This window comes from Coregonus lavaretus, assembly GCF_964263955.1.
Source record: "Coregonus lavaretus genome assembly, chromosome: 37".
Taxonomy (NCBI): domain Eukaryota; kingdom Metazoa; phylum Chordata; class Actinopteri; order Salmoniformes; family Salmonidae; genus Coregonus; species Coregonus lavaretus.
In genome coordinates this window covers 18,079,851-18,105,565 of record NC_140024.1, presented here as the reverse complement: position 1 = coordinate 18,105,565, position 25,715 = coordinate 18,079,851, and the positions used below count along the sequence as shown (strand labels likewise).

Below are 25,715 nucleotides of genomic sequence, written 5' to 3'. Positions count from 1 at the left end.
GGAATTGGGTGTTGCAAAACTTTGCTAATTAAATAAATAAAATAAGTATATATATTTTTATTTGTAAACTCAGGTTCCCTTTATCTAATATTAGGTTTTGGTTGAAGATCTGATAACATTCCATTTCAAAAATAGAGAAAATAGAGAAAATCAGAAAGGGGGCAAATACTTTTTCACGGCACTGTTTGTGGTAGTTGTTTACAAGATAGCTTTATCAATTGTTCTATGTTCTAAAATTAGCTTGAAAACGAAACAAATAAGCATTTGGCTGATGATGTAGGTTACCGGTAGACTGATTCCAACCTGGAAGTAAGTGTATACTGGTTCGCCGCCATTCATTTTCTGCCGGTCGACGTTCCAATGCTATGGCGCATTTTGCGTAAGGTTTTTGCGTAGCACATTCTTTAAATCAGTCGTTTAGAAAATGGAAAAGGATGCCAAGCTTAGGCCTTAAAACCTGTTCAGGACTAATTCTTGTACCTGTTTTGCTATGCCCAAATATTTGTTTTCTTCAGTGCTGTATCATGAATAAGGTCAAAGGTAAATGGCGTTGTTTCGCCCTACACGAAAGCAATAAAGCACTGCCTCGCGTGCCTTATTCCTTTTATAAAACATTTACCAACATATTAAAACAACAATAAAATACACATTTTCATAAAAAATATATAAATAAAGTAAATTCTTCCACCAGAGGAAATAGTCCTTACAGAAGTCTGGTCGTTAGTTATTTTCGTCCTGTTGCTACAGATGCGCTCCAGTCGTTAATGATTTTTGTATATTTACTATGTAAAAGGACTGGTCATCCGTTCTAACAAAAATGGTTGCTATGCAGGCTGACTAACGTTCCTGACCATTTCTAGCTAGCTAGCCAACTTCAGCTAACTCAGTCATCAACCATTGCTCCTGGAATGATAGTACACTAGCTGCATTTTCATTTGTTTTAGCTTCTTTTCTATTGGCATTTACTTGGATATATCCATAATAATGACGTTGATGCGTGATATCGCCTGGCTCAAAAAAAGTTAAGTCCCGTCTGGACACCAGTCCGCACTTTATGTAGGCTCCAGGGGAGTTTGCATTTCAAAAGTGAAACAAATCTTCAGAGGCCGGACAGGCAGACTGCCAGGCTTATATTAACCCCTGCTATACCAAACTAAATGCTAGGCTGGAAGCAAGGGGAAATAATGTGCAATTGGAAAAAATAAATACAATAGGTGATTTGGACAGCAATGTGAACATGATGAAATTCTTATGGAGGCACAGTGTTATTTCAGATCGAACTGTTAGCAGGCATAGTGGTTTCCACTAGATTATATAGCCACAAAGTCAAAATTGTCTAAATCGTAAAACATTTTGCTTTTTTTGTCTTAATTTAAGGTTAGGGTTACGCTAACCCAACATAGCAAGCGTAAAAGAAACACCTGAAACTAGATCCCCTACATACTGGTTTTGACGAGAAGGAAAAAAAACTGTCAGGGGAGGTTCTCTTCTACACTGTTCAACCAATCCAGTAAATGTGGAGGAGGAGTTAAGATGGAGTGTCACCTTGTTAACGTCCAAAAGCAGAAGTCTTGTCACAGGCTCTCTCTATCCTTTCCATTTCCCCTGAAAACTGGAACATCCGGTTGTTGGGGACTCGGCAGAGGTAAGGGTTAGGCATAAGGTTAAAGGATAAATTGTAGAAATTGGTGTGGTTTAGCAATAATTATAACTTTGTGGCTGTAGGTCGTAATCAATAAAATGTCACATTAAGGTGCAGAGCGTTCGACTTTCCTGCTGGGGGGCAAGGAAACCTGCAGCTCGTCTAAAACAATTGACAACTGCGTGCTATTTTGTTAAATAAATGTTAACTATTTGTTTGTAATATCATCCATCACCTCTTGAAGAGCATAGTCAGAACTACACATTTCTGATTATTCCATGCAAAATAATTGGTACACATTTAGCTCTATCATGAAAGTTATAGGCCTACAGCAAGTAACTGAATGCTTTTCATGATCAGTAAACATAAATTGGTCATTTCAGATAAGTGAGGGTAGCCACACGATATCTCTCAATATTGGCCACCATTAATAGGATATTTGAATGATATAAAAGTTAACCATGCCTGACAAGTATACAGTGAAGGAAAAAATATTTGATCCCCTGCTGATTTTGTACGTTTGCCCACTGACAAAGAAATTATCAGTCTATAATTTTTATGTTAGTTTTATTTGAACAGTGAGAGACAGAATAACAAAACAAAAATCCAGAAAAACGCATGTCAAAAATGTTATAAATTGATTTGCATTTTAATGAGGGAAATAAGTATTTGAGCTATCTAGCTACATGACAAATGGATCTGGCTACCCTCACGTACAGTGGGGGAAAAAAGTATTTAGTCAGCCACCAATTGTGCAAGTTCTCCCACTTAAAAAGATGAGAGAGGCCTGTAATTTTCATCATAGGTACACGTCAACTATGACAGACAAAATGAGAAAAAAATATCCAGAAAATCACATTGTAGGATTTTTAATGAATTTATTTGCAAATTATGGTGGAAAATAAGTATTTGGTCAATAACAAAAGTTTCTCAATACTTTGTTATATACCCTTTGTTGGCAATGACACAGGTCAAACGTTTTCTGTAAGTCTTCACAAGGTTTTCACACACTGTTGCTGGTATTTTGGCCCATTCCTCCATGCAGATCTCCTCTAGAGCAGTGATGTTTTGGGGCTGTCGCTGGGCAACACGGACTTTCAACTCCCTCCAAAGATTGTCTATGGGGTTGAGATCTGGAGACTGGCTAGGCCACTCCAGGACCTTGAAATGCTTTCACTCAAAATCTGGCGATACATGGCCCCATTCATTCTTTCCTTTACACGGATCAGTCGTCCTGGTCCCTTTGCAGAAAAACAGCCCCAAAGAATGATGTTTCCACCCCCATGCTTCACAGTAGGTATGGTGTTCTTTGAATGCAACTCAGCATTCTTTGTCCTCCAAACACGACGAGTTGAGTTTTTACCAAAAATTTATATTTTGGTTTCATCTGACCATATGACATTCTCCCAATCCTCTTCTGGATCATCCAAATGCACTCTAGCAAACTTCAGACGGGCCTGGACATGTACTGGCTTAAGCAGGGGGACACGTCTGGCACTGCAGGATTTGAGTCCCTGGCGGCGTAGTGTGTTACTGATGGTAGGCTTTGTTACTTTGGTCCCAGCTCTCTGCAGGTCATTCACTAGGTCCCCCCGTGTGGTTTTGGGATTTTTGCTCACCGTTCTTGTGATCATTTTGACCCCACGGGGTGAGATCTTGCGTGGAGCCCCAGATCGAGGGAGATTATCAGTGGTCTTGTATGTCTTCCATTTCCTAATAATTGCTCCCACAGTTGATTTCTTCAAACCAAGCTGCTTACCTATTGTAGATTCAGTCTTCCCAGCCTGGTGCAGGTCTACAATTTTGTTTCTGGTGTCCTTTGACAGCTCTTTGGTCTTGGCCATAGTGGAGTTTGGAGTGTGACTGTTTGAGGTTGTGGACAGGTGTCTTTTATACTGATAACAAGTTCAAACAGGTGCCATTAATACAGGTAACGAGTGGAGGACAGAGGAGCCTCTTAAAGAAGAAGTTACAGGTCTGTGAGAGCCAGAAATCTTGCTTGTTTGTAGGTGACCAAATACTTATTTTCCACCATAATTTGCAAATAAATTCATAAAAAATCCTACAATGTGATTTTCTGGATTTTTTTTTCTCAATTTGTCTGTCATAGTTGACGTGTACCTATGATGAAAATTACAGGCCTCTCTCATCTTTTTAAGTGGGAGAACTTGCACAATTGGTGGCTGACTAAATACTTTTTTCCCCCACTGTATCTGAAAATACATTATCAATTGATGTTTACTGATTGCTGTATTTTATTTATTTATTCACTTTTATTTAATCAGGGGACCCCAATTTGAGACCAGGGTCTCATTTTCAATGGTGGCCTGAGACCCCAAAGCAAAAGGGTATTTTGATAAATGGTGTCGCCATAGTCCATAACTGGATGGAAAGTGATTGTACAATCAGCTTCCTGCTGTTTAGAGCGAGGCAAAATCTATTTCTAAAAAAGAAACCCACTTTAAATCTTAGCTTTATAACTAGCTCTTCCGTATGTTTTTTTTAAGAGTAAAATCTTTATCAATCCAAACGCCCAGATATTTATAGGCTGGAACCCACTCGATGAGAGAACCATCCACTGAGTAAATATGTAGTCCATCTGTGACATTCTTGCCTGAATTATAGAACAACATATATTTAGTTTTGCCCGCATTAAGTACAAGTTTTAAATCAACAAGGGCTTTCTGTAATGTTACAAAATCACATTGCAGCTCTAACATAGCTTGGTCAACAGTTGGTGCAATGGCATACATAACAGTATCATCTGCATACAGATGAATATTACAGGATTTAATGTACCAATGGACATTTTACGATTTCATATGCTTTGAACAACCTATTCAACAACCTGTTCATGAAAAATGGGTGAATATGGCCTGAATAAGAAATACAATCTAAATATATATACTATCAACTTTACAAATGACATCCTATAAGATTTCAGCTGCCTTATTACTGTAATAATTCATATAACTAATGGGTTGGGAAAAGTATCCTTATTTCTTGCAGCACTGCCTTGATTCATTCTTTCCTCCCCTCCTGTACACCGCACAGAGTTGGTTAGTGACTCTACGAATTTGTTACGATCTCAGCTTTTGTCTCCTATTTTCTCCACATTTTGTCCTGCTGTAATGAATTACGAATTATGGCTCTCTACAAATTGTTCATTTTTTAAAATATAATTTGTTATAAAACCATTTGTGTTTGTCATAGAACAGCTAGTTGCTATCTATGTGGAAGGTTCTTAGCTTTCCAACGCTGTGTTGCATATGAGGGTGCGACGTATCCTTCCACCATAAATGTACGGTCAGTCTGACCAGCGAATGAAAGTTTAGGCGGGACTTCCCAGCCTCCAATGGATGTGGATATGTAACCCGATACCCCAGAGTCTTCAATTCAAGCTGGGAACCGTAGCTGTTAGCCAAAACAGTTGGGAAGTGAATAGACTCTACATAGAATAGACTAAATAGCCTTGGTTTCTCAAATGACTGCCTCTCCTGTTTCACCAACTACTTTTCAGATAGAGTTCAATGTGTCAAATCGGAGGGCCTGTTGTCTGGACCTCTGGCAGTCTCTATGGGGGTGCCACAGGGTTCAATTCTCAGGCCGACTCTATTCTCTGTGTATATCAATGATGTCGCTCTTGCTGCTGGTGACTCAGATCCACCTCTACACAGACGACACCATTTTGTATACATCTGGCCCTTCATTGGACACTGTGTTAACAAACCTCCAAACGAGCTTCAATGCCATACAACACTCCTTCCGTGGCCTCCAACTGCTCTTAAACGCAAGTAAAACTAAATGCATGCTCTTCAATCGAATGCTGCTAGCACCCGCCCGCCCGACTAGAATCACTACTCTCGGCGGGTCTGACTTAGAATATGTGGACAACTACAAATACCTAGGTGTCTGGTTAGACCGTAAACTCTCCTTTCAGACTCATATTAAGCATCTCCAATCCAAAGTTAAATCTAGAATCGGCTTCCTATTTCGCAACAAAGCCTCCTTCACTCATGCTGCTAAATATGCCCTCGTAAAACTGACTATCCTACCGATCCTTGACTTCGGCGATGTCATTTACAAAATAGCTTCCAGCACTCTACTCAGCAAATTGGATGTAGTCTATCACAGTGCCATCCGTTTTGTCACCAAAGCCCCATATACTACCCACCATTGTGACCTGTACGCTCTCGTTGGCTGGCCCTCACTACATATTCGTCGCCAAACCCACTGGCTCCAGGTCATCTATAAATCACTTCTAGGCAAATCCCCGCCTTATCTTAGATCACTTGTCACCATAGCAACACCCACCCATAGTATGCGTTCCAGCAGGTATATCTCACTGGTCATCCCCAAAGCCAACACCTCCTTTGGCCGCCATTCCTTCCAGTTCTCTGCTGCAAATGACTGGAACGAACTGCAAAAATCTCTGAAGCTGGAGACACTTATCTCCCTCACTAACTTTAAGCATCAGTTGTCAGAGCAGCTTACCGATCACTGCACCTGTACACAGCCCATCTATAATTAGCCTACCCAACTACCTCATCCCCATATTGTTATTTAAATTGTTATTTATTTTGCTCATTTGCACCCCAGTATCTCTATTTGCACATCATCTTCTGCACATCTATCACTCCAGTGTTAATACTAAATTGTAATTATTTTGCACTATGGCCTATGTATTGCCTTACCTCCATAACTTACTACATTTGCACACACTGTATATAGATTTTCTATTGTGTTATTGACTGTACGTTTTGTTTATTCCATATGTAACTCTGTGTTGTTGTTTTTATCGCACTGCTTTGCTTTATCTTGGCCAGGTCGCAGTTGTAAATGAGAACTTGTTCTCAACTGGCTTACCTGGATAAATTAAGCTGAAATAAATAAATAAATAAATTACAAATATATAAAAAACTGACTGATCTATAAGCGAATTACCTTGATAAAACAAGTTATCTCTTAACTGGTTCATGCTCATTGTGTTTTGTTCACTGGAAGAGAACAACTCTGTAGGTATTTTAAAAAGATGTCTGGATGACTCAATTATTTTACAAACCACTGAGAAGTAAAAGAGAGAAACAGCTAGGTAGTGATTTTCTCAGAAAATAATCAATGGGTAATTTCTACAAAACTAGGTAGTGATTTTCTCAGAAAATAATCATTGGGTAATTTCTACAAAACTAGGTAGTGATTTTCTCAGACAATAATCAATGGGTAATTTCTACAAAACTAGGTAGTGATTTTCTCAGACAATAATCAATGGGTAATTTCTACAGGCACAAATACTTTTGACAAATGTCATAATTTTTATTAACTCTGATTTGTTGAACCATTTTACCATTTGTTGAGTTAAATGCTCATGCACAGACAGCCATTTCCCCCAACCCCCATCCCCATCCCCAGTGATGATGCAGAGAGTGATAAAGTATGTGCAAGGGCTGAGCTTATAACTCCAGAAGGAGATTGGAAGTAAAACTAATTGTAAATATTTACACAAGGTACTATTGGGGATAAGTCTTTATTGTTCAGTGGCATTTGTATTTATCAGGACACATATTGTGTGATGTGTGGGCGTAGCTTAGATCGTCCAGGGAATTGGGGTCTGGGGTGTAGCTTGGACTGCAGGCTGAGTTGAGAAAGATCTTTCAAGAGGGGCAAGGATGACTCACACATTGACTTTTGGGTGTCTATTTTTTATATTTTTAATTTAACCTTTATTTGTCTAGGCAAGTCAGTTAAGAACAAATTCTTATTTACAATGACAGCCTACCCCGGCCAAACGCAGACGACGCTGGGCCAATTGTGCGCCGCCCTATGGGACTCCTAATCATGGCCGGATTGTGATACAGCCTGGAATCGAACCAGGGTCTGTAGTGACGCCTCTAGCACTGAGATGCAGTGCTTAGACCGCTGCGCCACTCGGGAGCCCCTAGTCGTGTGTGTTTTATAAAAGAGACACAAACAGTACTGTTAAAAGGTTCATCAAATGTTCACAACTATGTTTAAGTGCATGATAGCTATTAATACAATGGCAATAATATATCATATAATTTCAATTATATCATTGGACATTTCATGATTATTTTGTATGTTATAGTGTAGTAGAGCATTAGGAATTGAGGTATACTTACTAATCATTCTCTGAACGATCACCTTAGAGATTAGCACTATGTATAGGCTAACTGATAGAGGGTTGTCATTGTGAGGCCTCTGAAAGCACTGTCCTTGACATCAGCCTACCTATAGCCTATTGTCTGTGTCCATAGGTTTTTCTGGACATGACCTTTGGAGGTGGAGGTCACACCAAAGCCATCCTGAGGGCCTCTCCTGAGGTGACAGTGCTGGCCCTAGACCGAGACCCCACAGCATTCAGCTTAGCTCAACAGCTGGCCAAGGAACACAGGTGATTGCCTTTTTTATAATAATTACAGTGGTATGTATAATATGGATACAAATTGTACTTAAAAGTCACATTTCACAGATTTGCAAGTCAAATGTAAATACATTTGTTTGCAAATGTAATCTGCATGTAGAAATGTCAATGAACATCATTGACATTTCTTCTGGATTTTTTAAAATGAGGCCCTTCTTTTTTCCCCAGAGTCAGATGAACTTATGGAGACCATTTTTATGTCTGCGTGCAGTTTGAAGGAAGTTGCTAAATCACATTAGCGCAAATTGTGCTAACGTTAGACGCAAAGACATAAAAATGGTATCCACGAGTTCATCTGACTCTGGGAAAGTAGATAAAGGACCTCATTGCCAAAATCCCAAAGGATCCCTTTAACACATCTTAATGTGCAATCACATAAAAGTAATTGTAAAATGTGTAGGCTACCTACAATGCAATTAATTACACTATACCTGCTTACATTGATTAATGTATACATGCTTTAGAGACACTTATTTGAAGTGAGACTACAAAACAGAATAGACACTCTAGTAAAATCTCACCCACAATAGCTCAACTGCCAAATGTGATTGGTATGTGCTTGCATTGTTAATGCTGTTATGTGGGTTATTTTCCCTCAAAGTTATACAGTCAACAATTTCTGGATCATAGTTTAGATTGAAGGTTAGCTAGATCACGATACAGCCTTTCACATACATCCCACCTCCCAACCCTCTCCACCTCCCTGCCAACCCTCAAACCCTGAAAAGAAACTCATCACTGAGTAACTGCTGCTAAAGCCCCTCGTTTCACAATCCATCCACATCCATTGTGTCAGGGAGACTTAAACCCAGTCCCCCCACGCTTAGCTGGTGGGCCTGGCGTCTCATTTGTCAGAACAGGGGCCCCCACGGCCCCAGTGTGAGGGAGATGCTGCCTCCCACTGAGGTTCCGTGAGTGGGAGGTAAAGAGAGAGGAGAGCCCAGCAAACTTAGAAGAGAGAGAGGAGGGAGACACCAGGACACTGTGTTTAATAATGAGGGAGAGAGGGAGTGTGTGCGAGAGTGAGCGAGAGCGCATGAGGGAGGATGAAAATTAGATGTTCCTAAGACCATGGCGTGGGTAGGAATCCTTTTACGTAGATTCTGGGGAAACCTCTCTCGGGGGGATTGTCTGCTACAGCAATGCGCCTATGAGAGGGGGATGAGACAGAAGAGAGAAAATCAGAGTACGGCATTCTGTCAGCAGCAATATACCCCGGCTATAAACCCTTCCACACCCACTCACGATGTGAGTTGAGAGAAGCCAGAGAAATCTAGCAATTAGCCAATATTATTGGAAGCCTGTATAAAAGACCCTTGCAGCCCACGCAATGCCTCCTCACAACAGGGCTGGGGAGCATTCTCTTCTCTCTCTCTCTATCCTCCCATCACTGATTTCACTTCTCTTTTGCCTTGCAGAAAGTACAGCCTTGATGCAAACTATTGAAGAGCGATGTAAATCTGCATTTATGTAATTGCTTAGATTACAGCCCAGAGGAAGGGATTTTCAAGCGTAGTAGATGCCCGGACAACTTTCACATTGGGTGCAGTGGTCGGAGGGGTATCCTACGAAGGAAACTAGCTCTACTCAGGGTTTTCTAAAGCTAACCTGCTTCAATTTGCTTCAGATTTCAGCTCAGGCTTCATCCGTACTACTACGGTATGAAGCCTGCCGCTAACTCTAGCAGGCTTGTAACTGGTGTGCATGTCACACATGGCTAGTCCAACACCAAACTCTTCATTGAGACAATGCTGAAACATCAATCCATGGGCGAGTCAGTGCCACGTTTTCATTTGTGCCGAAATCAAAATGAAAGAAGGCCGGGACGATACCAGTATCGCAATATTTTTTCCAGGCCAAAAATGAAAACACGAAGCAGATCAAACTCTTTGGTCCTTTAAAAACCTGCTGTAAGTAAAATATTGTGTGCTTTAGCTTGAAAAATCTCTAAATGTAACTCTGAAGGACATCATAATGATGTTTGTTTCCAACATTAGGGCTGTGTTCCTAAAGAAGGTAAATCTGCTTTGTGTTTTGTTTCCTTGCCACTACACTAATGAGTATCGCGATACTGGTATTGTCCTGGCCCTAATGTTGAGACGCAATTCTCTATTCTGAGTGTGACAATATTGTGGAGATTCTATGCACTAGTCTATTACCAGAGATATCTTTCTTATTGCTATTACTTACATAAAGAGGGCTTTATGTGTGTGCCACATTTAGGTAGAAAATGAACAAAAGCCACATCTGGGGAAAAAAAGAGAAAGTCAATTACTAGTGATTGGTGTCTGCATGTCATTGATTTGCAGGGGGTGATTAGCATTTAGCAAGAAACCTGATGTATCGTGTTTACTATAGACACCATTCCACTCTCCTAGGGCGACAATCCATAAGAAATCTGGTGAACAGGCCTGCCAGGGAGAAGAAAGAGGCAGCGACATTAGTTGTGGCACTCTACTGAGAATCTACGTAGCTCTTACTCTCTTTAGTCTTAGGCTTACATCTTAAACACATCATGCTACATTTCTGTCTTTTTAAATTTAGTTTAAACTAGAGTTGAGGTTGCTTAAGTTCACATTCCAAACCAAACATAAGCATCTTTCGCCGGTGGTACTTTGTGTGTGTTCTTTTTTCATGTCCTGTAGATATTTTCATCACTGCTCCCCTGCTGAAAGCAATCAATCAGCATCTTGTCTTAGGCCTTAGTGACGCAGGTAGAGGAACTGAGCAGGTCAGCACTGGGGAATATTTCAGACTTGATTTGTGGAGAGGCAGCGCGTCATGTTGGACGCACGCATGCACGCACACACACACACTTAGCACTCAACGGTGAGGACTCCTGGCACTTTTACCTCAAGATGGGGCATTGGGAGGGGAATGGCATCTGAGGATGTGTGTTTTCAAGTGCTGCTGAAAATAGTGCATTTTTGTGGAATGTGTATAGTTCAGGTTACAGTCATGAAAACAGAGGACACAATCTTTACACAGTACATCCGTACTCTACATCTGTCTCATCCGCCAGAGGAAGCGCTTAAAAGATGAAACAAACCAACGAAGGAATATCTGTAGGAAAACTTTATCTGCTCTACTTCAAATCCAGAAAACAAGTGACAAGACGTTCATATGAAGAGGACTGCAGCAGCTCAAAGCTCCCTTCCTTTATCAAGGTCCTGCTCCAGGGCACCAATACTACCACCAATACTTACTTCCAGGATGGGCCTACAGTACACAGACAGGGGAAGGGCTCTCTTTTTAACATTTGTGGACAACTGGGGACATTTGCTGGAGCAAACTGAGTAGCAAAAATAGATGCAGGCTGAGCACTTGTGGAAAACCTTGCCAGAAATATGAAATTGGAACATGTTGATTTTGAAAGACGGAAGTTTCGCCGTTTTAATGGCCTATCTTCACACTTCCTGAAGACCCTAATGGAACTTAAATGGAAGCAGTTCCCAAAACCCCTTTTAATGTGATACGTGACATGGAAGTTGCAGTGACTACAGACAGTCAGTCTAACATCTCATCTGAAGAATGGTAGTCTTTGCAGGACAGTATCCCTAGTCACGACCCTGGGGCATTGGGGTCTACTTTGTCCAGAGGGAAGAGTGCCCCTACTGGCCCTAGTTTGACACATGCGCGTGAAGGAGAGTGGTTGTAACAATAACCAGTTCATATTTGTTTTTTTAAACAAGGTTGACCTGCCTGGAGCCCTCTTACCTCACTCAGCAGGGCAGGGCATCCTCCAGCATTACTTAAGGTCATTAAATCCACCATATGCCCCAATGTGGTCTTCTCTTCAATCATTTAACATGTTGTAGGTGGGCCAGGGGAGATGGCATTTAAAACAACAACAACCTTTTATTCAGTTATAAGTTAAGAATGATGTCAATGTTGTGGGTTGCACAACTAATTTATATATAGATCTGTTTTCTAAAGCAATTCTAAGCTTATACTTGGACCACACACACACACACTACTGAAACTGGTCCTGTTGAATAATATAACACCTTATATAAGGCATGTATATATCCAACCCTGTGTCTAAGCCACATAAAGAAGTTAATAATTAAAAAACGTTGTGTAACTGTTTAGCATATTCTTAAATCCTTCTGTGGCTGACAGAAACCGAGCATCGGAGCCTCCTCAGTGTGTAGGGGAAGGTGAGTTCAACCCGCATAGCTGAGGGTGTTGAGCTCCACAAGTGTTATGGCCATGTAGAAAAAAGTACCAGGAACTTAAATATAGTAACTGAAAATGGTAACTAATGATAAGGAAATTGCCAACTTGGCCAGTGTCTCATCTCTTGCAATTATCAATTAATGAAGTCCATAGATTAAAATCCCTTACTAAGAAAGCTCCATCATAATCTTTTGTAGTTCAACACATTTTTGCCATAACTACTATAAGAAGAGTTTGTTAGGGTCTTTCTCTCTTCATTACTTAATCCACCTCTTCTCCTAGCCTGCCTGCCTTATTGCTGAAGACAATGTAAGATTTGTGGAGGAGGCTAGAAGAGTTGACACGACACCATCTGTACCAAACCAAGTTTCTGATTAAACCTTACGATGCATTTAAACAAGTCAACTACCTGGATGAAATTAAATGTATCTCCACACACAGTATAGTTTACCATGGTAACCAAGTTTAATTGAATTAGTGGGATAACAAAGGTTTGTAAATGTTGCTTTTATGGCCATGAAACAATGTATGGATAATATGATATCCCTCCAATGGATATGATATCCCTTCAGTTTTCCTTACACTTTATTACAATTTATACCCAATGTAACTTTTTAGGGGTCTTCAGTCTCTGAAGGGAGTGAAATACATCAAGAGTCCTGATTTGACGAAAACAGTCTTAAACCAATGAGCTGCTGAAGCCATAAATTCTCAGCATATTGACATAAGGTCTTACTGTATACTGCATCGGTACACAGTAGGCATGGTTGCTCTGTCTGGGGGCACTGCTCTGTTGAGATGGGACCGGGAGGGGGTGGACGGGTCTGTGAGGCATGTGGGTGTGGAGAATGCCTCGCTATAGATTTTACAGCAAATTAACGACTGCAGCGAAGAATGAAAAACTTCTAGAGCATGATAAGGAAAAGCCCTGGCCTGACAGCGCGGGCGAGATGCTCCCCTCAACCCTTGGCCTCTCAAGCGTCAGTGGGTGTATAAACACAAGGACCCCAAGGCCTGCTTGGTAACGCCCCTTGCTAAGCCGTTAGTGGGAGAGACCTTATCGAGATGGCCACTGCTATTATAGCTTTATTGCAGCAATGGGGGTCTTTTATTTCATTTTAATAAGATTCTATTGAGAGGAGACTAGAGGAGGTTAGATGCGGAGGAATCGCAATTGTCTGCGGTGCTGAGATGCGGAAGACGTTATAAGTCAGGTTGGTGTGGTGTCTAAGACCCCTCCTCTGCCTGTCCCTTTCTGTCTGCCAGTGTTGGGTGGCCCTGTTGGCCCCCAGGCTGATTTATGGCTGCCCCTCTAGCTCACACCAGCCATCATCTCTGTGCTCACTGTCTGAAAAGGTCACATGAAAAATGCATGACTGTGATGGGAAGAACCCACCACCTGTGTGCGCGGCAGGAGGCTGTGTCTTGTACAGGGCTGTGTGTTGAGGCAGGAGGCTGTGTCTTGTACAGGAAGGATTTGCATGGGCATGGGGTTCAGAGGAGACGGGTGTTGAACAGCAAGGAAAGGGTGACTTTTTCTGTCAACCACTTTAGCTTAAAAGGTTACTTTTATAGTGCATTTTCTTCTCATTAGCATTCATAACAAACAGGAAATGTCAACCGGTGTTCTTGTACAAATTATTGTACAGTATTTCTGACCTGTGTTGAATGTGTTTACATAATCTGTACCCATTTCTCCATGTCTCTTTCCTGACATTTAATTATCTGATTAAAGGTTTTCTCCATCCCTCCCTCCCCCCCCCCCCCCCCCAGTGGCCAGGTGCACCCGTTACTGGGGCGTTTCAGTGAGCTGGGAGCCCTGCTGTCTAGACTGAGGTTGCAGCCAGGTAGTGTGGATGCTGTTCTTCTGGATGCTGGCTGCTCCTCCATGCAGATGGACTGTCCCGAGAGAGGCTTCTCCCTCAGTAAAGATGGCCCTCTGGACATGAGGATGGATGCAGACAGGTGGGACCACGCATAATCACCGCTACACAGTCGACCAAAGCATTATTGTCATTTTATGTCCATCACTATGTATTATAGGGTAGCATCAGTGAATAGTAATGATATAGGCCTATGTGTCAGGAGGATACATTGAACTACCGTCAGCCCAGGTTACTCTAACATAGTATTTGTGTTCCTCAACACACATACGGCATCTCCTTCCTACTGCATGCTGGGAAATGTTATAATCTGAATTGGCAATTTTATTTCCCTGCTTCTGTCACTGCCATGAGAGGAATGTCATTTGGGTCAACAATTTATTCCCATAGGTACAGTTGAAGTCGGAAGTTTACATACACTTAGGTTGGAGTCATTTAAAACTTGTTTTTCAACCACTCCACAAATGTCTTGTTAACAAACTATAGTTTTGGCAAGTCGGTTAGGACATCTACTTTGTGCATGTCACAAGTAATTTTTCCAACAATTATTTACAGACATATTATTTCACTTATAATTCACTGTATCACAATTCCAGTGGGTCAGAAGTTTACATACACTAAGTTGACGGCGCCTTTAAACAGCTTGGAAAATTCAAAAAAATGATGTCATGGCTTTAGAAGCTTCTGATAGGCCAATTGACATCATTTGAGTCAATTGGAGGTGTACCTGTGGATGTATTTCAAGGCCTACCTTCAAACTCAGTGCCTCTTTGCTTGACATCATGGGAAAATCTAAATAAATCAGCCAAGACCTCAGAAAAAATGTGTAGACCTCCACAAGTCTGGTTCATCCTTGGGAGCAATTTCCAAATGCCTGAAGATACCACGTTCATCTGTACAAACAATAGTACGCAAGTATAAACACCATGGGACCATGCAGCCGTCATACCGCTCAGGAAGGAGACGCGTTCTGTCTCCTAGAGATGAACGTACTTTGGTGCGAAAAGTGCAAATCAATCCCAGAACAACAGCAAAGGACCTTGTGAAGATGCTGGAGGAAACCGGTACAAAAGTATCTATATCCACAGTAAAACGAGTCCTATATCGACATAACCTGAAAGGCCACTCAGCAAGGAAGAAGCCACTGCTCCAAAACCGCCATAAAAAAGCCAGACTACGGTTTGCAACTGCACATGGGGACAAAGATCGTACTTTTTGGAGAAATGTCCTCTGGTCTGATGAAAATAGAACTGTTTGGCCATAATGACCATCGTTATGTTTGGAGGAAAAAGGTGATGGCTTGCAAGCCGAAGAACACCATCCCAACCGTGAAGCACGGGGGTGGCAGCATCATGCTGTGGGGGTGCTTTGCTGCAGGAGGGACTGGTGCACTTCACAAAATAGATGGCATCATGAGGAAGGAAAATTATGTGGATATATTGAAGCAACATCTCAAGACATCATTCAGGAAGTTAAAGCTTGGTCACAAATGGGTCTTCCAAATGGACAGTGACCCCAAGCATACTTCCAAAGTTGTGGCAAAATGGCTTAAGGACAACAAAGTCAAGGTATTGGAGTGGCCATCACAAAGCCCTGACCTCAATCCTACAGAACATTTGTGGGCAGAACTGAAAAAGCGTGTGCGAGCAAGGAGGCCTACAAACCTGACTCAGTTACACCAGCTCTGTCAGGAGGAATGGGCCAAAATTCACTAAACTTATTGTGGGAAGCTTGTGGAAGGCTACCCGAAACGTTTGACCCAAGTTAAACAATGTAAAGGCAATGCTACCAAATACTAATTGAGTGTATGTAAACTTCTGACCCACTGGGAATGTGATGAAATAAATAAAAGCTGAAATAAATCATTCTCTCTACTATTATTCTGACATTTCACATTCTTAAAATAAAGTGGTGATCCTAACTGACCTAAGACAGGGAACTTTTACTAGGATAAAGGAATTGTGAAAAACTGAGTTGAAATGTATTTGGTTAAGGTGCATGTAAACTTCTGACTTCAACTGTATGTGCACATTGAGCACTCATAAGGCCTGGAATTTGTAGGCAATCTATCCATGCCTCCGAGGACTTTGATAGTGATTTGACGTGAGCTTTTCAAATTGACAGGTATTATGTTTCTTAGGAAAGGAATGGCAATTGTTATTGTATAATCAGTAGGATTCCGCCGCATCAGCCAACCCTTGCAGCAGCAAAATGAAAATTAGCGATACATCTCACGGTGGCAAAGCAGAGTGGTTCATAAACTAGTATCTCATGTTAGTGTTGGATTAAGGAATGAGTCACTCTTGCTGTGGTAGATGAACAACATATTAGGGCTTAGATCAGTTTTTTACCTTTACGTCCCATTTACACTGTAAAAACCCATCTCAGTCAATTATGTGTTTTATTTTTGCCCCATTTGAGGAACCTCATAGGCAATGTATTTTAAACATTATTTGAAGCTACATATTTTAAAGTATCTTATGACAACAAAAACAGACATGGAGCACAATATCCTTCGTTTTTAGGTTATGATAAGGTATGACAGTTGTACTAAACTCATTAAGGCATTTTATTGTAATTCATATTCCTTAAAACATTTTTTTTATATTTCAATTATATTACCCTCGTTCTGTTACCCTAGTTGAAATGACCAATGAACCCCTTTAAATAATTGTTCATATGGCAGATCTCAAGTTCAGAGATTGTAGTCTACACTGTCTATTTCAGGGTCTACTGTGCAGGTGATGTTTGTATGCCTGCTCCTTTTCTTTGCATTCAAATCTGTTGAGGTGTTTGTAGAATTTTAAAATGCGAAGGTCAGCATTCATTTTTCCTGTGACAACCTTTTGCACTTGTTTTCCAGCACCAACTAAAACGACACATCATATGTATGATCATTGGCACGTTATTCATCTAAAGCGTTAAATGTCTTGTCCTCCCAACAGTTTTTTGTAGTTATATTTATGTATTTTTATCCACACTAATTATGTTTCTCTAATGAGATGTACCGAGAATCTGTCGATGACTAAATGGAGACAAATGAACTGGCAAATAGACATATGGCTCTGCCACTGGCTACATCTCTCTTGTTAGCCACAGAGGTTTTCAGCTGTGTCTGAGAGTTGTCAGGCTTCGCCGCTGTCAGCAAGGACGTGACGTCAAGCAGCCTAATTGGGCTCTTCTTTGTGCGTAGGTACCCCGACATGCCCTGCGCCGCTGACGTTGTGAACGGCTTAGATCATCAGGCTCTTGCGTCCATCCTCACTGCCTATGGGGAAGAGAGGCACGCCAGGAAAATAGCCTCGGCCATGATGGAGGCACGCAGTGTCTACCCCATCACCCGGACACAGCAGCTGGCCAGCGTGGTGGCAGGTACCCTCATTAATTCCCTACATCGTCTTAGAGGCTCAGGGCAGAAAAGGTAGGGAAATATTAAGCCCCCGTCTCCCTGTGGGACCTATTTGTCTGGGCAAAAATCACGATGGCTCTAATCTCAAGCATCATCCTCTCCCGTCTGGGTTTTGGACGCCTCTCACACCCCTTTCCTGATGAGATTACTATTAAAAAGGAGGAGAGAGGTGCGTCTGGCGTAGGGTGCGGCTGCCTCTCTGACAAGAGAGAGTGACTACTTCTCTTTTTCACACGAGCCCCCCCGTTCTCCCATCCCCTCCCTCCCGTCTTCCTCCTCCCCTTTGTTGCTTTTGATTTCGTTTCCCACCCTACCTCATTTTATACCCATCCCCGCACCCGTCTCGTTCACACATGCACACACACACATGCACACACACTCATGCACAGATTGAGGATGGATCATAATTTTTTTATGCATTTTTGTAAATGTATTTTTTTGCCTCCCTCTGAGAGCTCGAAAGAGAGGTCTTCTCAATGGCTGTTACGCCGCTACGTGCGTCATACAGGGAGAACAGGTGTGAGGAAGGACAGTTGTTTGATCTCTTTTGAAGAGCAGAGCGAGTCACCAGCAATCTTTATTCCAATCAATCCAAGAGGTCCTGACTCGTGTGGGTCCCAGCGGGTCAGCTAGGCTGCTGGTGACACCGTTGCCTAGGGAAGAATGCTATGTGGGCGGAGGGGAGGAGGAGGGGAGGTTGTATTTGTGGAAGGGGGCACACTTTGTAGCGTGACGGTTGGGGGTGTTCAGGACCATAATGACAGTGTGCTATAGGGTTATTGGACGGGTCTCTCTTTCTTTTTCTCTCTCCATCTCTGTCAACCTTTTTGCAGGCACACTTAGAGCTGGGTGCAGATCTCTTAAGCCCCATAGACTACAGTGGCAGGAAGACTTCCAGACTGTTTGGCCATGTTGGGGTGCAGAGCTTATTTTGAGCCAGGGCTCAACACTGCCACTGTCTGTGTTTGCTACCAATAGCTCTGCAGCTCTTCTATAAGGAGTAGTAGCCCCGCCTCCTCCATCTCCTTTCCATTGGCCTGTATTATGAAAATGTAGAGACGTACTAAATCAAGTTGTTCCTGCCTCAATAGAGCCATTCAGAGTGTACTGAACGTAATTCCTAAATGTTTTTGAATTTGATGAATCTGTTTGTATTCCTGTTTAGCAAAGCTAGCTAAAGGACATGGGTCTGATGTCATGAGGAGAAAAACAATACAGAAATAGACAAAGCAGTCAAATAAATATGACTTAACCGACCCATAGTTTATATAAATTGATATGAATACAACAATACATGTTTGGGGTGTGATAAACAATGGCAACAATCCACTAACAGATGAAATATTAGACTATTTGAAATAATTGTGTGTTTTGCTTACCTACATTTGCATAACACAATCATGCAGTTTTGCTTCAGTTATGGCTCCAATATATACATTCTAAGCCGATTGTCCCCCTCCCCCACCCCATTCCCTGCCAGAGTCAACAGTAATGCCTAATGAGCCCTCCCTACCCCCTCTCGCTTGCACCCCAGCATCTATTTTGTTCCAAATGAAGCAGTGGTGGTTGGGTTGTTGAAGGTGTTGAGACACCATAATGACAGGTGCCTTGGGAGCCTTTCGCTCCCCCCACTCACTCACTCCCTCCCTCCATCCATCCATCCCCCTGTCTCTCTCTTCCTTCCTTTGTGTAAACCCACACAGCTGTGGCTGACTGAGGTCCCCCAAAAATAATCATTGGGGGGTTGACTGTCACATCAGCCCTACCATGGAATTGCAAATTTTCCCTCATTTAAATATATATATATAGAAAGACCTCCTAACATATTATTATGGAGAGCAAGCCATTTAGCCCATATAGCATTGGTCAGCAACAAGTTTTTAGTAAAAAAAATCTTTCTTTGTCAAATAACACTGTAAAATCACCAGGAATTCAGCTGAAAATTAGTTTAATTCCCACGAAAATAGAACAAGTTATGTGATCATGTCTCAATGTAATCAAGGTATGACATTATTGTTATTTTAAAATACAATCTCTTTTTAGTCTTAGATGTGGTCAATCTGCAGTGTAAAAATTATAATAATAATGTTCCGGCCCTCTGATCATCCGCTCCGACAAAAATAGGCCCGCGGATGAATCTAGTTGCCTACCCCTGCCATATAGGCTCTGTTATTCAGTGGGTCAGAGTGGTGCATCTAACCACTAAACATTGAGAGTGCATGGGGCTCACTGGCTGCCTCTTGGGAAATGCATCTCAAATGGACTCAAGTTGTTGAGAGTTAATGCAGCAGAGTGAACAGGCACATGCTTGATATGGTGATGGACGCAGCTAGTGAGGATAACATGATTGACTGTTGTAGGAGTGTGCGGCCTTTCACCCCCCAACCCAACATTCACTCGTGATGGATGCAGTTAGTAATGGCTGTTAGCCTGGCAATAAATGCAGTGTGTCAGTGTGAAGTTTGCCCAGCTAATTGGACACCCTTGTTTTCTTCAATTACAAATTAATATCCCTTAGCATTGCAACACTGTGTTGATTTCTAAATCACACTTTCCAATGTAAAACAACCTCAAAATAATCGTCATCTGCACGTGATGATTGAGCCTTCATTCCTAGCGATGTTGGTGTCTGCAACTTGGTGACATTTGGCATTGGTGTTTCACTAACCACAGACCGTGAATGAGGTGGTGGTTTCAGCTCACAAAAACAAATAATCACCACGGCACAAGCCCAAGCTCCATGGAGAGTTCACGAGCAGTCAATTGCACTCATGCCTCAAGCCCTGACAATATTCATGATGTAATACATCCTCAAGTGCCTCACTGCTTTATAGAACACAGGATTTATGAACTAATAATGAAGCATCACTCTGAAATACTCTTGTGCATAAACATGCAGCGAATGGCTGCCTAGGAATGGTTCTTCCAGGACTCCAAATGACGCCATGTAATTTGGATCCATCTTATATTTAGTGGTGTATTGTTCCACAGTGCAATACTGTCCTTATTGAGAAGTAATTGCTGTAATATGATTGTGACGTGAATGCCTTTCCCTGACCCCCTTTTATAGAAACACAAATAAGATGGAAAAAACATCTACCTTGAGTCTAAACAGCTCAACAGTAGTGAACCAGCAGCGATACACTTTCATTTTATAGCAAGACATAGACTCCATCATGTCAGCCTTCAAACCAGACAATCACCAGGGGTAACATCACCTGGAGAAATTTTTTATTTAAACAAGGGCATTCTTATGTTTCTTAGACTAAATTCTTCATTAATAATGAGCTGTGCTACAGTTATTGGAGCAGGATATCCCGGTGTGCATCCATTTACCTGGCTATTCTTACTGCTACTTAGTGTGTTGCCATCCTTTCTCAGTCCTTAGCTAAGAGTCAGTGGAATGATAGATTAGGTGATGGCACTGACTATGGCGATGGTTTTCCTTGGAGAGCTGAGTCACCAAGACCACCAGTGGTTGGGTGCCACTCGCTCCACCCAGCATCCTTTTAACTTGTTTCCTCGCACTCTATATAATCTTGCAACTCAGCAAGTGAAAACTCGTCTTGGTATCTATTTTAAACCAATTCTGCTCGATTTTGCCAAGTTCCCTTATTTTTTGGCATTCTTCCAGATTTTATGTCATGGTTGTATCGAATAACATTAGACAAAGGTATTTTTCGACTATTATTTATCCATTAGCGATGAAGACAAAGTGATCAGTCTTATAAAAAAGGAATAACCACTACATCCCAGAGGGGTTTTAGAGCTCCGCTGCCTCCAACAGGTCTGGAGGATTTGGTGTCTGTTTGGCAATGCTATTTGTTCAGCCTGTTCAGTTGATCAATGAGATTGTTTGGATATAGCTAGATTTGTGTTTCCTTTTCCCAGTCTGCTGCTTTGTGGCATCTTTGCTTATTTCTTTCTCATGCGCTCTAGCTGTGGGACCCTTGAAAGATGAATTAGAGAGAGAGAGCACAACTTGGTGAGGCTGGGCCACGGCCGGGGAGCAGGTTTTCTATTGATTGCTGGATGACTCACACTCAGTGCTGTTGAGCGCAGGAGGAGAGAAATGCCACACTGCTCTCTCTCCCTTGCCACCTCTCCCCCTCCCCCCTCTCTCTTTCTCTCTCTCCCTCTTGCTTGCGGTCTCTCTCCCGCTCTCTCTCTCTCTCTCCCTCTTTCCTCTCCTCTCCTCTCCTCTCCTCTCCTCTCCTCTCCTCTCCTCTCCTCTCCTCTCCTCTCCTCTCCTCTCCTCTCCTCTCCTCTCCTCTCCTCTCCTCTCCTCTCCTCTCCTCTCCTCTCCTCTCCTCTCCTCTCCTCTCCTCTCCTCTCCTCTCCTCTCCTCTCCTCTCCTCTCCTCTCCTCTCCTCTCCTCTCCTCTCCTCTCCTCTCCTCTCCTCTCCTCTCCTCTCCCTTCCTGTCTTCTCCTCTCACATACACACATGGGCTGGGTCCTACGTCAATGCTGGCATTACTCTGGACAGGGGACACCAAAGCTCCAGATAGGAAACAGAGCAGTGCTTCAGCAGCCTGGAAGGCACTGCAGTCTGGAGCCCTTCCCTGTCAATCAGTGCCAGGGAGCAGGGAGGAGTGGTTGTGCTCTTAACCCAGCACAGATTGTTTTGTGGCACTTCAAACAGTACAAAATGCAAACATTACCATCTGAGCTTGTTTGAACACAGTCTGTCTGAACACCGCGTCATCAAACAGTACAAGCAAAGGCAATCATTATAGGCCATTTCTAGCAATAGGGGGGATGAAGAGAGAGTAATCTGAAAGAGAGCCACAACTTTATTTTCAAGTATTATCACAAGCACCTGTTTATTTACAGGTTTTACTTACTGTCATTGTCAATCACATATTAAAGCTGCCGCCTGGACAGGATATGGTAAAATGTGGCTGTGAGTGGGGCTTATTCAGACTGGAAGTGTGGTTAAAAACTAAGAGTCATTACACAGCTGTGAGACTTCTGTTCTGGTCTGTTGCTGAGAACCATGAGTCTCCTGGATAGAATGTGAAACATTTCAGGTATGCTGCTCTCCAGATGAATAACATGCTTGATTGATGTCATGTAATTTGTTTGATTTATTTAAAATAAAAGCATTTCTTTGTCTCTAGGATCTTTTGCAGCCGGCGCTCTCTATGCCCGCAAAGATCGGCTTCAGCGGCCCTCGCACATTGCCACCAAGACATTTCAGGCGCTGCGTATGTTTGTCAACGATGAGCTGAATGAACTGCATGCTGGACTCTGCACTGCTCAGACTATGCTTAAACCTGGCGGCCGGCTCTGTGTGCTGACCTTCCATTCACTAGAGGACCGCTTGGTAAAGCGATTTCTCCATGGAGAGGATTTAGGTGCCCCACCCCGTCGGAATCTCCGTCAGAGAGTCAAGCGATGGGAGGAAGAGGAGGAAGAAGAGAAAGATGGGGAAAGGGACAGTGGTCACTGGGTTGACCTGCAGAGAGGGGTGCTGACGCCACAGGCAGAAGATGTACTGGAGAACCCACGAGGACGCTCAGCCAAACTCAGGGCAGCATTCAAACAATAACCCTCTGGAACTTGGCCTCAACCTGCACCAATTAAATCCTCCTTGTTTTGACTGAACCACAGAACCACCAGGCTGGTCTTTGTCAGACACCACCATACTGATCATATCCAGGCACGGTCTCACTGGTGTCGGTCGGGTGACATACAGAACAAGTGCCTTGTTAATGGTGGAACACTGAGGCTGACTGGAATTCAACTGCCATGCACTAACAGTCAACAATCCATCTAGGCATGTGCTCCTTAGTTCATCGTATACTGTGTGTTGGTACTGAGTATTTAATTTAGTTTAAGTGACTTGTGTACACTACTTGAAATATAGGAAACACAATTGTGCTAAAGCCCAAGTTGAAGAAGATAAAGGTTAAGACGAGGATTCTAGTATCCCATAACTCTTTGCATAAATGAGAAATAATTCAAAAACAAAGGGGCCAGCTATGCTAGTTAGCAACGGCACTGGTTCCATGAGTCTGTTTTATTTTTTGAAAGATTCTAATCTGGGTATCTTCAACCTGGCTGAAGCCAGAGACACAAAAGACAAAAAGTCTCTCACTCTCACTCTCAATCTCTCACTCACTCTCTCACTCACACATTACTTTATGGATGAGCTGACACAGTTGCATACAGTAACAGTTCTGTCTTGTATTCTGAGTTTCCTCAGTTCTCCCCGTTGGCTGAACCCATAATGTCTTTGCTCTTTTGACTAATGAATTAATCAGAACGATGTTGCCTCCAACCGAATGATGAGTAGCCAGATCAACGGATGTAGGCACTAACCTCCCTCACTGATGTCTGTATTCCCCAGCAATGAGATGACAACTTCCTAGGTAGTTTTGGACGAATGTGTACTGTACTGTACTGCACTGCATGAATCAGTAATGTCTTTAAATACCAAGTGACTCAACTGTCACAAGTGGCGGTGAATGAGCGGATGACTGTTTCGTTCATGAGCCTTCTCCAACTGTTAACAGATAAGGTGTTTTGATCTGTACTATTGGACTTTGTCTATTTGTAATTGTTCCATCAAGAGGATCAACACTTTTCTTCCCCTCTGCCTCGTTCTGTACACTCTAAATATACACTTCTTGTTACCTTGGAAACTAAACAGCAGAAGTAACATTTAACTGTGTCTAAATGTGTTTGCTGTTTTAATCTTCTGCGAAACGATGGCGTATGTAGAATTTGGACGCCCCTCCCTTTGAGGTCGGTCGACGTCACACAGTCGTCAGGGTTATTTGAATTCAATTTGAAATAAGAATGGTTTGATCTGTTCTTTAATGGATGGTCCAAGGGTTCTAAGCCTCTTACTCTGAAGACCCCCTACTCTACAATCTGGAACTTGAGGTCAGAGGTTCTGCTGATTTTCATTCCTCCCCTCTAATCAGGAATTATTCAGACATGGAACACCTGGTGTGTGTAATCTGAATTCAAAAAACAAAACTCAAAATGTGACTCTTTCCCTTTGATGACCACAATATAACTGGCTCATAATCGTGCAACTGGATACAATTCCAACCATAAATTATTCTATAGATATCCACCCGCCAGCACCTGTACACATCATCACGCCATCATCTGCCTCCTTCCTGTACACCCTCTCTGCCACCTGACCAAATTAAATCTTTCTTCAGTACTCCAAGTTTGTCCAACCAATTTAACAATATTTTCTTTGTTTCTCCCCACGTCTCGTAACCTGTGTCACCTTTTGTATTTTACTAGTGAGGAATGACCCCTCTGAAACATATTGCAAATTCCACATTCTTCTTTACACTCAAATCTATCAACAAGTCTCTTGTATTACATATAGCTGTCAACAATTGTTGTCAGTGTTCTGTTTTACACTACATGCTCTTGGTCATGGATCCTGATTTGGTAACATTAAGACTTGTAAACTACATTGTGAACATCAATTGAGTTAATCTTGTGTGGAGGGAGATGAGCATAAAGGAGATATGTCAGTGGTTGTAAATGAGACTAACCTGTGCCTGTATGTTCTCAATTACCATGGAAACAGTGGCTTAAGTAAACAGTCGTTGGGATAAATTGCTCTATTATTAACAGCCATGTATCAATCCATGGATTGAATTACTACCAAGTAATAAGTAATACCTACCAGGAAGATGTTCATCAATTCTCAGAGCCCGTTTCTGGCTAAGTCTCTCAGAGTTACACACGTCCGTCCCCATGTACTAACAAAAGGTGTGTATTGGGTAAGTTGCCATAGGAACAAACTCACAAAACCGATTTCTTAACTCACCTCAGTTTTCTGAGAAAGGTATTACAGAGGGAAATTGTAACTGAATGCAAATAAAAAATGAAATCCAGTCCTTTTCTCTGTGAATGCTTTGGTTGTTTGGTATACGTCTAAAAAAATAAGGAATAGATTAGAGAGCCTTGACAATATTGGATGAAGTCTGTCTGTCCGGAGCCAAAGGATAAGGATATGAATGGATCTGGATGCTTTCTACATTAACAATGATTTGACACTTTTCCAGATGTTTCCACAAATTTGGCTACATTTACAATGGGAGGGGCAATGAAAGAAAGTTTTGTCACGTGAGCCTAGTAACACGTGAGCCTAGTAGCACTTCCTGTTTCCTGCTCTGTGCATTCGC

General features: G+C 42.2%; 1 protein-coding gene across 1 annotated transcript in view; it reads left to right on the top strand.

The window, feature by feature from the left end:
• Window positions 1-25,430, top strand: part of mettl15 (methyltransferase 15, mitochondrial 12S rRNA N4-cytidine) — a 61,837-nt gene extending 36,407 nt beyond the window's left edge. Inside the window, exons 3-6 of the mRNA XM_084154538.1 lie at window positions 7,915-8,051; window positions 14,034-14,225; window positions 17,337-17,515; window positions 22,674-25,430. Of these exons, the coding sequence (XP_084010664.1) occupies window positions 7,915-8,051; window positions 14,034-14,225; window positions 17,337-17,515; window positions 22,674-23,104 (939 nt within the window). The 3' untranslated portion in view covers window positions 23,105-25,430. The remainder of the gene's footprint in view (window positions 1-7,914; window positions 8,052-14,033; window positions 14,226-17,336; window positions 17,516-22,673) is intronic.
• Window positions 25,431-25,715: the final 285 nt, after the last annotated feature.